Raw genomic sequence first — 12973 nt, 5'->3', positions numbered from 1 at the left:
CAGCTGCTGAATTGCACTGAACGACAGCTAAAAATATCACATACTTTCCTGGCATTACTCTTCCACAGAAGCCTTTGCAGTAGTTACAGCAGAGCTGTTATGCAATTGTGAAAGGGAAAGGAGGTGGGTCCTCAGGATCCCGAATGGGAGGGGAGGTACTATTTGGGTTCTGGGACGTGGGCGGGCTTCTAAAGCCCTCACCCAGCCTCAGGGGAGGAGCTACTGAGCCCAGGACTCAACTGATTACGGGGGACAACGAATGAAAAAAGAGGAACAGGCATGAATGTCAAAGGGCTAAACAGAGGGAACCTGAAGGGGACACCGAGCGGAGAACCCCCTGGGAGGGGAGTAGATCGGGAGGCATGCTCTTCCTTTTAAGGTATGGTCCACCAAAAAAGTTGGAGAGCTCCTGATTTAACCAGCCAAGGAAGTCTGATTTGCACAGTTATGTTTCCCTTCCCATCCTCTATCTGTCTTGTCTGTTTAGTGTGTGAGCTCTTTGGGATCGGGTATGTACAGTGCCCCACTGGAGCTGGTGATCTCCGCTCACGCCTCTAGGCAGGATTGTACTACAGATAAACTGCGGGGTTGTACATTTGTACAGTGTTGATTGGTTGGGTAAGTCAGGTCATATCTCGCAACAGGAGAGATTTGTGTAGTTAGGTACATGATGGATGGCTGCAAAAGGCAGATACAATGGCCTGTTAGCTGGATTAATTGCTGGCCCTAGGAGCAATTCCTCATGTTCATAGTTCTGACCTCGCTCACAGGATTGGCCTCCAATCCAAGATGAGATGATGAGCCTGGGAGGAAGCAGAGACCACTGCAGCAGCCCCTCTCAGTGCCGGGTGTGACTTCAGGAGCAGATGAGTATGACCATTCCCAGCTAGGTTTTGATACTCAGCGGGGCATTTCAGATCCAAGTGTGCTCCTGAGATAATGAGTGATTCCCCTAGGGGCAGGCCATGCGTGTGAACTGATGTCATTCCACTGCCTCTAGCATCAGCAATAGCAGGGGCTGGTTATGGCAACAAATTCCATTAATTTCTTCCAGCCCAGAAGCAAAAGCAAAGGCTGGCTTTTTATTCCTTAGCAGCTGTGTGCTTGTATTAACCAATGTGAGCTTTCCCTTGTTGCTTGGATAAAACCCTCGTTGCTCCTGTCATCCACTGACTCCATCTGTAAAAGATGCCGTCTCCCTAAATAATCTCTGCTCCTGGGACAAGAAAGTGACAGTATTACAGGAGGCCTCTACCAAAACAAGGCATCCTACTCCACACACTTCTCCCTGTGGGGAGAGAATGAGAGAACAAACATGTGACAAATGTGTGGTCGTGTTATTTAATGCACTACAGGAAGGCACTCCGATACTATGGTGAAGAGCATGCTTAGCACGGTATAAAAACTTAGGCTAGAATAGACCTCTGAATGGATGGGATTTCTTGGTTCCTCGTTCTCTGTGTGGTTTCTGAGGCTGCTTGTTCTGAAGAGGAGGAAGGTGGGTAGCTGGCTCTGCACATATTCCTTCCCTTTGACTTATCCCTCTGAACTCCAACCAGCTATTTTGTGATTTCCCCCAAGTGGCTGGTGATGTGTCTGCGTAGCCCAGCTGCATCTGGCTGGGACGTTGTCTGCTTTCTAAAGATAAAACCGGGTAAGGTCTTGGATAGTGTGACGATAAGAGACTTCTAAGGAAAACCTTTGCACAGTGGGAAGTGGTGTTGATGATTCAGTAGATGACACTCTTCTTTCTCAGTCAGTACTTCTCTGTGTCCCAAGCATTGTGCTAAGAGCTGACTGCTGAGTGAACCATCCATTATTCAAGATGTGAAATGATAGCACTCTTCTTTTAAAAGACTAAAACTGTTAATCATTGTGTCCTGGCCAAATTTGTATTTGGTATTTACATTTTGCTTACCAAAAAGTCTCTCTTGTAGCTTCAGTTGGACACGGCAGTGTTTGGTTTCCAATCTGAAGGGTAGTGTTGCAGTTTGCTGTTAAACGGTGGATATGTTCTACTCCAGAGGTGGATGCATTTCAGTAGTGGGTGAGGTCCTCACTCTGCAGATGGTATATACAAGACCTGGTTTTCCACTGTAGGCCTCTTATTTGAGGTATCCAGTTCCTCATGTTGGGTATTCATATTGGTACCTTAGTTGTGAAAATGTTGATCTGAGCACCCAGGTGTGAAATCAAATGTGCTAACTAAGGTACCAATGTTCTAAAGTCTGATTCCCACAGTCCCACCACCCTGCAAAGCCTTTTGGGATCCTTGTGAATTATAGTCAGTGCTCAATGGGCTTAAGACATGGAACATCTTAGGGCTAGAGTCTGAAGTGATGTGATCATAGAGGCAGAAATAAGGTTGCACTAGCCATACTTTTACATCCTTTTTATACGTGGTGGAATATTGTGACTGCAGGGTTAGTTTGCTGTTTAAAATGATACATACCATCAATTGTCCTTGTTTTCCTTGTGGATTTCTCTGGCCGTGGGTAGTTCTGCAATGCTGGCTGTGTGACTGTGTGTGTGTTTGGAATTCCTTATATGAACTGTCTCTGACCTTCTCTTCGATTTGCCTTTGCAGTTTGCTGGTAGGTGGAATGGGATAGTCATGAATGGTGATGCCCTTTGCCAAGAGTCTTCCTCCCAGCTTCCCGACTGGAGGGAATTCTGCGAGCTTCATGCCCAGGCTGCTGCGGTGGACTTCGCTCAGAAATTCTGCCAGTTTGTGAAGGAGAACCCCCATTACGATACTCCTGGGGCTGAAACCTCCTTCTCCCATCACTTTGCTGCCAATTTCTTGGACATTTTCAGCCTGGAAGTCAGCAGGGTGTTTGTGTCCGATTCCCCGACCAAGTACAACATAGTGCCCTTTGTGGGGCTACAGAACTGCCACATGCCTTACGGCCGAGACATCCTCCAGAGGAAAGAGGACACCTCCACAGAATCCCTGGACAGCATGGACCACCCTGTGAATGCCAGCAGATATCTGAGCCAGTCCCAGCAGGCTCAGGCACATAAAGTTTCTTCCTACGGCCACTCTCGGAGTTCAGAGGATGTCTCTGTCCATGCTGCTTCCAAGCCGAAATTCAAGAAAGGCTTCTCCTTGAGGAATATGAGCCTGTGTGTGGTGGATGGCATGAAGGAGATGTGGCACAGGAAGTCCTCTCCAGAGCCAAGCGTGGAGGCCACGCAGGGTGGCAGAAGGCCGGAGAGAGAGCACTGCCCTTCTGCAAACAAGGAGCACAATGACACAAGGGAAAGATGGACTCACAAGCTAAGGCTGTCGAAAGTCCAGTCTTCCAAGGTGGAACTGGTGGATATTCAAAGGGAGGGCACCCTCCGCTACACGGTGGCAGATGACACCAACTGTGTGGGTAGCTCTCAGTGGCAGAAGTGTCGGCTGATGCTGCGGAAAGCTGTGAAGATGGAGGGGGAGAGGTTCCTGCTGGAGTTTTATGTGCCGCCAAAGGTAGGTCTTGTACGTTTTTCATGGCTGAGCTTCCTATCTATATTGACTTGCTTAGCCAGAGTTTATAGATGTAATCTGCATCTGAGGAAGTGAGCTGAGGCTCACGAAAGCTTATGCCTGCTGAAACTAAATTTTAGTCTTTAAAGTGCCACAGAACTCTCGTTGTTTCTGCTATAGATGTAATGCTACTCACCCCGAGAAGCCATAGAATGATCCTTGCTGACACGTCTGCGAGCTGTGCTTTATCAGAGCTCCAGACAGCCCTGGTGGTTTTACAGCTCCCTGATGGGCTGGTGGGCTGCTGACAGGTGATGGGTGTTGCGCATCTATTGTTTCATCTGGTCTATTTTAAGCCTCCATCTCCTGGTCTTAATGCACTTTACAGAATAAAGCATAATTCAGTGTTTTTGCTTATGTGTCTATGCCAAACTCTCATCAAGTTTTGGACACACAATGTCAGACCTCCTGATGCCCCATGCGCCTAGTTCATTATTGACCTTATAAGTCTTTGAGCTACATTTGAATAGGAATTGGGTTTTTTCCACCACCAATATGCCTCACCCCAGAACTGGAGATCCACCTCCTAGGAGTGAAAGAGAAATTTAGTATTCACAATCCATTCAGTCACTGGCTTCTCAGCTAACAGTGAAAGCCAAAGGGCCAATTGAGGCATGGACAGCTACTGAGGCTGTCAGTGAGCCTTTTATGATTGTGACACTTCCCATATCCATCACTGAGGAAGGATGGCCTGATAGTGAGGGTTCTAGCCTGGAAGTTGGGAGACTTGAGTCCAATTCCCATCTCTGACACAGGCTTCCTTACCAGTTTCCCTCCCCAAGCTATCCAGTCCCGCAGGGACTCAAATGGTTCGTTTTTGAGCTCTGGATTTGGGGGGCAAGGTCTGATTTCAAACAGCGTGAAGATGAGAAGTACAAAGGCATCCATCTGCACCAGCCTAATGACCAGGTCTTGGGCTTCATATAACACATGATTTGTGCTCCAACCAGCTGTGCTTAGAGTTTGGCTTTTGTTTTGCCTCATGTATCTGGGATCAAACTGGTAATCCTGTTACAGGGGTATAACATGACTTCATAACACAGATTGGCAGTTGGCAACTAATCCACATGATAGATCAGCAGCTTTGTGGTGTGTGGGATTTAGGTTTGGGGTTTTTTCTTTGTGATTATGGCTTTTTTAAAATATAGGATTTTACACATCCTCTCTCACACACACGCCCCCCCAACCCCCTCACACAACAACATTTCAATGAGAGAGAAGAAAGATTTCACTGTCCTCTGCCAGGAGCATTCTAGCCCATATAGTAAATATTGTTCCTCTTTCACAGCACACTTTCCAACTCAACTACTTACCTTTCTGAACATTTATTTATCTATTTCTTCCTTGCACTCTTTTCCCTCCACAGGACCCTAAAGAAAGCTTCAGAAAAAGGAGCCACTACTCTAGATTCATTATGCAATTTAATATCTATCTACCTGCATGTCCCCCTTTACCAACAAGTATCTGTGCAACTCACAAACATGTGGCAGAGTTATTATCATATTAACGTTGAGGAAACTGAGACACAGAGGGACTGAATGGTCCCCATTATGGAATGGATCCATATGGCTCCATCATTACTTTATCTGGACTAATCACATACACTAGTCAGTGTGTGTGTGTGTGTGTGTGTGTGTGTGTGTGTGTAAAAATATACACACTTTATATTTTGACTCAAATATCTTCCTGAACTGTTCTGTGTAGTGTATTAACCTGAAATGGAGCTGGAGGAAAAACACCCATGTACATACCAGATCAGAACACATGGAAAATCCATTAGGGTGAAACCATTTATAGTGTCTGAATTCTGGGTGTCATCAAACAAGTGAAATATCTGGTTTCCATTCACTGACTTCTAACCTTTCTAATGCCCCTAGAGAACTGGAGACAGAGTGAAAGGGTTGGTTTGTGGGCTTGTTTATTTAATTAATTTAATCTGCATTACTTCCCACACACACACACTCCACTTCTTCTTTTTTTCTCTGGAGTCTTCTTCTGCCCTAGCAATTTCCTAGCAGTTAGGGCATGAAACACGGCACTAGCTCATATGGGAGCAGCACTTGTGAGTCTGTGACCAGACTGAAATGGCCATAGATTTAGCTGGATCAGTAACTGCTCTTAAGCAAGGTTATAGCTGGGAACAGGTATTTTTTTCAGGTTTGTTTTCTATCTCCCTTTTATTTTTAAAAAGAAAAAAATCAATGTTAAAAAGATTTTAAGTGCGTTTATGAAAATAGTCTTCTCTTTTATCATTATCCTTACAACCTCCTGAAGTCTTTCATTTACATTGCTTTCCCTAATGATCTATATCCTCTTCATTTGGCAAACATTCATGTATTTGTACTCCCAACTTGCCCTTCAAGAGGCACTGAAGTGTTAACCAAGCTTTCTTGTACATCTGTGGGAAAAGAACATAAACTTTTGCTTCTGAGAGTGCACAAGAACACACTACTTTATTTTTATATGGGTCCTGCAAAAATAGTGGCTAATTGGATTTTTGTTTAAAGAAATAACTTCTCTGGTGGATATTTTATTGTCTAACAAAGTTAGACATTCCTATATATTTTCCCAGAGCAACATTTGCAATTTAAATGATTAAAAACATTAAGGGAAATTTAAATGTGGTGCTTGAAGTATATGGCAGCAGCCCATCTGACCCTTTAGTGTTATGCTAGCAGTTTTGATTGTGTTTAAATTGAAAGCACAAAAACCTCACTTGTCTGCCCCCATTTATTCCTGTGGTGAGTCTCTGATCAGGCCCTGAAACACTGATCAGGCATAGAGCCTGATCCTGCAAACGCTTAAGCAGGGAGTAATTTTACTCACCTGGGTAATCCCATTGATTTCTGTAGGACTACTCCCACGTGCCAGGGTTTTGCAGGACTGGGATTTCAGTGAAAACTCCCCCTGTTGGCCCCTTTGCTGTCACTGAGAAGAGTCAGAGCAAGTTGCTTCTTCCTTCCATCTCTAAGAGCTGGTGCCACATTTTTTTAATTTGAAACAGCTGCTTCCTCTTTTCTGATCTGCCTCTGGTGAAAAATAAAACCCCCAGCCTAGCAGCTTCTGCAAATTCTTTGTTTTAGACCAAACATGAAAGGACTGATTGTGGGAGCAGCTGAGCTTGTGCAGGGGCCCTTGACTCCCTCAACTCTGTGAGTGCTTGCCACCGCTAAACATCAGGTCCTTCGCTCATTAGGAGTCTTGCAATAGAAGTAACTTGGTCAGAACCTCCTGACTTGGAAATGGACACACAACTCCCATGACCAGCCAAACTAAATCCTAGGGGAAGAGAAAGACAATCCTTGGTTCTTGTTTCTCAGCAACTTTCATTTACAAAGTGTGAGAACTGAACCCTTTATTAATAACCTGTGGCATTATGCTATTCATGAGCTTGTTTCTATTATCGAGGGGTCTGGAGGCACTTGGGATAACCCACTGGTTTTCTGATGATTACGTTGCCTTCCTATTCCTTACCTAGATGCTTGCTTTGAATTCCAGTGCACAGCTTCAGTGAGGATTAGGCTGTCTGTGTATACTTAGGAGAAACTCTTGCTTCCAAATCCCTAATTGTTATAATTTTAGAGGCCAATTTACTAGAAGTCTGGGGATTGTTGCTCAGATGTGCTACTAGACAAGCTTTCACTAATAATCCTGTTGCATTTGCATTTGTATAGTATCTTCCATTCCAAAGAGTTGTATACGTATAGGGCCAATCCTGCAAACACTTGTTATCATTTATAATGCTTACTAGTGGGAGTAGATCCATTGGTTTCATGGGAGTCAGTACTACACTCAATAGCAAGTGTTTGCACAGTCAGACTTGAGGCCCACTCCTGTACCTCTAGGGCCTGGAAATTTTGAAATAGATTTCAATAGAAGCAGGATTGAATTGTCTTCAGCATATAGCACTGTGGAAATGCAAGCACTTCTAGGGTGGAAGGCAACAACCAATCATAACACACCTGTGAGGGGAAGGCAAGTATTTAAATCTACCTGGGAGATGGAGGTAACCGAGGCACAGAATAGTTAAGTCACTTGCTGAAGGTCAGACAGCACATCACTGGAAGAGCTGGAAATAGGACCCAGGTGTCCTATCTGTATTGTCTGCTCTTAACCATTATACATGTTCCCTCTCCCTATTAAAGAGGAAACCCCATAAATCTGGAGCGGAGATACATAGCATCTTATTATTTATCTTGCCCTTAAGTGTGCAAAGCTGGATGCCTGTTACCATGGCTGCAGTGGCGCATAGAGACCATCCCATTGTCCAAAGAGACATTCCAAAGACAGCAGCATTTATGTCTCTGAAATCGCTTGTTCTTGCCTATTGGGTCTCAAGTGGTGGGGACAGGAGGAGAAGTTCACTTTGAAAGCATCTTCCAATGCTTAGGAAAGAGCCTTCATCATGGAGTTCTTTACAGACATAGGAGACTTCTTTGTCCACTAAAACACCACCATTTCTGGGGTGGAACACACAAGCTGCCCAACAGCACACATAGAGATTACACTGTTCAACAGGAGATGATGGAGAAATAAAGTATAGCTTGTTTCACCTCCGAGGGCTGGAATAAGCTAGACCAGCAAAAGGGCAGCATTGGCCATATAAGTTACAGCCACATTAGGAGTGCTTTGCCAGCAGAGTATTCCAGTACAGCTACATTCAAAGCACTCTTAGTTTAGAGCTGCATAAATTTTTTTATCCCCACTGTACAGGTAAGGACACAGAGGCACAGAGAGATTAGACCATGAAGTCTTTGGGGTTGGGACTGTGCTGCCTTTTGTGTTTTGTACAGAGCCTAGCACATCGGGAGTATCCAGTAATCTACAGTTTCGATTGCCAATCACCTGCTTGCCAGCTTGGGTAAACTGGCCCTTGCTGAGGTTGCTAAACCCATCCCTGGAGTCTGCTGGGGTGGGAATGAGGAAAGATGTGGCCGTGTCTCCATTAAGGCATTTTAGCAGCAGATTCTCACTGGTGCTGCTGCCAGTTCATCTGTTCCAGGGGGTATCCTAGGGCTAGAGCTTCTTGATGGGGTGAATCAGGGTAACTCAGATGGCTGCAGTGGAGCTACGTCAGTTTACACCAGCGATCGCACCCCTAGTGCAGACAGGGCTCTGGCATGCCGTGTTGAAAATTGGAAGCCACCAGAGCTGCAACCACACCAAGGCTCCTACTGGTGCAGCTGAGCCAGTAGCAGCCCCATGGGGAAATTTTTTGTCAAACTTCCCTATAATAGACAAAGCCCATGCGTCTTCATGTACCTATTGAAATGCCTATCTCTGTTCTAGATGAACTGTCACATTCCCATCCAGCTGCCCTTTCCTGGCTCTGACTCCCCTTGCCTTTTGTGCACGCTAAATATTTTCTTGATCAGATAGCATTATTTCTTCACAGTGCATCTCAATAAAGAGAGAGAGAGAGATTAAAAAAAGGAGAGAGACATTAATGTAATCAGCAGAGCTGGAATGTCAGCAGGTACTGAAATGAGGAAGCGGGTTGGCAGCGAAATACACTAACTCTCCTATCTTCCACTGGGGCGTCTCTTGGTTTAATTAAAAGATCTTGGAGTTATCAGGCACATGAGGGAAATCAATTTTTTTTTTAATAACTGCTCAGACTGGGGAGAGAGCATGCTTTGCTGTAAACTGGGCTGTATCATCCACTGGGAGAACTTTATTTCACAGGCACTGTTCATTCCTCTTATTTTTTCCAGGCTTCCAAACCTAAGGTCAGCATCCCACTTTCAGCCATCATTGAGGTCCGGACGACCATGCCTTTGGAGATGCCGGACAAAGACAACACCTTTGTGCTGAAGGTAAGGCTACGTGGCTAGTAAGGCACCCTGGATGTCTTGAGACTGTACTGAACCCACCATCAAAGCGCTGGGCTTCTCCTCCCCACTTCCCAGCAGCCAGTGATTCTATGCAGATCAGATGCCTGCACCCTTCCCTCCAATTATGCGGTGAGATGACTGGGGGACGAAGGGCACTTTGTGTCCATGGCGTGTATCTTCCTCCCTGCAGAAGGCTGGCAGCAATGAGCTTTGCACCACGCCACTGCCAGCTCTTTGCATGCAGGTCCTGTAGATCCTCTAGTGCTTTACTCCACTCCTGAACGTAGCATACAAGTATAATCTTAACAGTCAGCTGCCCTGTTGCGTTAGTCTCTTGCCGTTCCTCCTCCACAGCCATCCTTATGGTATGTGGAAGGGGGAGATGAACTGATAACAGTGCTGGAGACTCTTAAGGTATGTCTACCCAGCACACTAAGCCCAGACTTGTGGGACCTGGGTCTGCACCTGAGTGTTCACACTTCATAGTAAACCTGGATTTACATTTGCTGAACCTGGGTCTCTCAGCCATGCTAACACTTCTATACTGCACCATGCAGCCCTTTTCACTCAGGTCTGCACTTGAGCTGCATCCGCACTGCAAAATGACAAGGCGACTCGGGCTCTGACCCCCCTTTCCCCCCCAGCAAGGTCCTAGGACCCAGTCCTGAGTGCTTGCTGACCTGAATCAGATGGATTTGTGTGTGGACAGGAGTGTCTTGAGCTGAAATCTGAATCAGAGTCCAGGCTTAGTGTGCAGTGAGGACATACCCTTAAACAGTTGTTTTCTTTCTTGATTGTGGAATTGTGGCTTTTGGGCCAGCCAATAAACTCATCTTAAAGAACTAGTGATTTTCATTCACCTTTTTCTATCTAAATTTTTCCTCCCAATTGATCCTGGATTCCAGTGCAATGGAGATGCTGAGATGCTGGATTCATGCACTAGGAATTCCTCGGGTTCCTCAGGGCTGTCCTGCTCTGGAAATTGGCTATAACAATGGCATTGTAGGCCTCTTTGTGTATATGATTCTCTCTCTCCCCCTCTTTGACTCCTAAAGTGATCTGCTCAGTTCACAAGTAAAATGATGCATTTTCCCTATGCACATCTCCTCTGTAAACTCAACCTGGGATCTGCCAGTTAAGCTGGGCTCTTCCCACCTTACCTGAAAGTTCCCAGCCTGCTGTTTTTGTCACTGTTACAATAGTAGTTTCTAGCAACAAAGATTCTGCAGCTGGAATCTGGGTAACAATTCTGTTGATGATGCATGAGTCAGAACAGAATCCTGCTTGCTCCTTCTGAGCTGCGTTGACTTTGCAGAGCTAAATTAATACTTTACAGCAAAGCCTGGAGATTGGAGACTAAATATGCCATTGATCAGTCCTGGTGCCATTTTGCAAAGTTGCTTTTCAGTTGGACTACACTTTAAAATTCCCCAACAATTAATGACATACACGCGCCCCTCGTATCTGCTCCTGTGCTTGTCTTCCTGCACTAGCTGGCAGTTGCATTTGGATGATCAGCTAGGGTTTTCCATTCTTTTAGTCCATCATAGGCGAATAGCAATTGCTTGCTCCTTCTGCTAACCAGCAGTAAAACTACAGATGAAGACTCAGGAGCCCTGAGTTTTACTCCTGGCTCTGGCACTGTGATCTTGGGCAAGCTAATTCCCCTCTCTGTCTTTGTTTCCCCTCCCACCTTTTGTCTGCCTTGTCTGGAAGCTCTTTGGGGAACTGTCTCTTGCTTTGTGTTTGGATAGTGCTTGGAACAATGGGCCCTTTAGACAAATAGTACACTAAAAGATCATCTGCTTTGTCCTCTCCCTTACAGGAGCTGCATTTGGTCTTTGGTTGCATTCTCTCCATAGAGAGATTATAGAAGAGGCTCTCTCCTTTTAAAAAAGGGTTTGTTAGACAGCCAGCCCTGTTTGGCTGGGAAAGGGGGATTCATCCAAATCCAGAGACAGTCCCTAAGGGGAATCTAGTCATGCTTCCTGTCTTGGGGAGCTCCCTCACTGTTATGTCAGTGCTGCTGTTTATAGGCCACTGGAGTGTAGTGATGGTTTTATCAATAAAGGGCTGGCAGATGCTGTTTGATCTGTGGGAGCCTCACTTGCATTGGAAGCTGTATGGCCTCTAGGGATGAGGAATCATACACAGCAGATGGGAGTCTGGGGGAGAGCAGATATTAAAAGTCTGTCCCTCTCTCTAGCTACAGAAACTCCAGAGAAGAGTTCTCCATATAATATAATTAATTAGCTTGCTGCACTATCCTGTACAGCATGCTGGAGGCAGCTGCTGCTAACAACCCCTCTCTACAAATAGGGATTTCATCCCACTGGGTCTAAGCAGGAGGGGTGGAAAATGTCTGTGCTGCAGGCTGAACTGGGAGGCGGCTCTGCCAGCAGGAGCTGAGCATTGCCTTTTTGCTGCTGAGTTTCATTCCCATCCATCCAGGCTCCCCATCCTCCTCCTGTCCCCAAAACACAGAACTCTTGGAATCTGGCTCAATGCATGAGTGCACTGGTCCAGGGCTGCAGCACGAAAGCACGCGATGAATGCTGAGTTAAAATTCAAAACAATTTTAGAGGAGAGTGCTTCAGTCTGACTAATGCGGCTGCCACTTCACATCAGCTGCTCTCTAAGGGATGTTTGTGTTAATGGACTATCGCTCCCCATTGAGCCTGATCAGAAGCGCTTAACACTGCAGCCAGGAGGTTAGCATGCATAAGTGATTGGAGAGAGCCATATGTTTTCAGTGCACAAGCATCCGTTTCAGGGCTGGGCAAGCACTATGAGCATCCAGATATTCGGCTGTCTATCTGAACTCTTCAAACTACACAAGACCCCAGAATTGGAAGAGGGCTATCACAGGATCAGGCCCTCTCAGGAGATGTTGGTCTTGGTCCCAGTTCAAACCCACAAGTCGGTGCAGCTTTGGTCTAGTGGGTTGAGGCTGGAGACCTGTGTTCTGTTCCCTATTCTGCCCAAAGTATATGGTTAACCTGAGACAAGTTGTTTCCATTCCTTGTGCCTTTGTCGTTTAAAAGGAGGACAATAATGCTCCCTCTCCTGGCAAAGCAATTGGGGATCAGGGGCATGAGAAGCTAGAACAATGCAATGTCTTATTACTATTGGCACTGACTCTGAGTTAGAACCCAACTTAATATCCCAGTGGGATGCCAGGAGATATTGTGCTGCTGTCTTATATTTATTACCATCAGAGCTACAGAACCAAGTCCTAGCTCCCTGTCTGACATCAGGACCAGCTTGGTGACCTGATGGCTGTTGCATTTCATTTAAGGAAAGGGTTAGTTGCTGTTCCATAGTTTTAAGGTTGAGTTCAGTTTTGCACTTAATGTAAAATATTGATGAAAATATTGTTTGCATGGATGATTTTACCCTAGACTGTGCCTTCCTTGCAGCAAATCATGCTGGGTTAGAGATACCCAAGTGACATTTGAACAACCTTGCAGAAGAAAGGAACATTAACTTACGGTCCAGCAAGGGATTCCTCTCTATGACTCCCATTAGCTTTATGCATGCATCTGAGTTTTAGACACCTGATGTGCTCAACACTTCCACTATGAAAGCCACGGACACCCGCCCCCGT

At 45.6% G+C, this 12973-nt stretch overlaps 1 protein-coding gene across 3 annotated transcripts in view; it reads left to right on the top strand.

The window, feature by feature from the left end:
- The window catches only part of SH2B2 (SH2B adaptor protein 2), a 64387-nt gene that overhangs the window by 28328 nt on the left and 23086 nt on the right, over positions 1 to 12973 (top strand). For 2 of the 3 annotated variants that reach the window (XR_010917963.1, XM_067537830.1), the window contains exons 3-4: positions 2588 to 3475; positions 9247 to 9348. Coding sequence is in view for 2 of the 3 variants with exons in the window: in XM_067537830.1 (XP_067393931.1) it covers positions 2615 to 3475; positions 9247 to 9348 (963 nt within the window). In the remaining variant the exon portion in view is untranslated. Of the gene's footprint in view, positions 1 to 254; positions 380 to 2587; positions 3476 to 9246; positions 9349 to 12973 lie in introns of those variants that run through there. The other variant, XM_067537831.1, reaches the window with a different exon arrangement.

The sequence above is a fragment of the Emydura macquarii genome, unplaced genomic scaffold, assembly GCF_026122565.2.
Source record: "Emydura macquarii macquarii isolate MOO-44397 ecotype Brisbane River unplaced genomic scaffold, CSIRO-AGI_Emac_v2 contig_450, whole genome shotgun sequence".
NCBI classification, from domain to species: domain Eukaryota; kingdom Metazoa; phylum Chordata; order Testudines; family Chelidae; genus Emydura; species Emydura macquarii.
The sequence above is the reverse complement of the archived record's forward strand: the minus strand, read 5'-3'. Positions and strand labels throughout refer to the sequence as shown.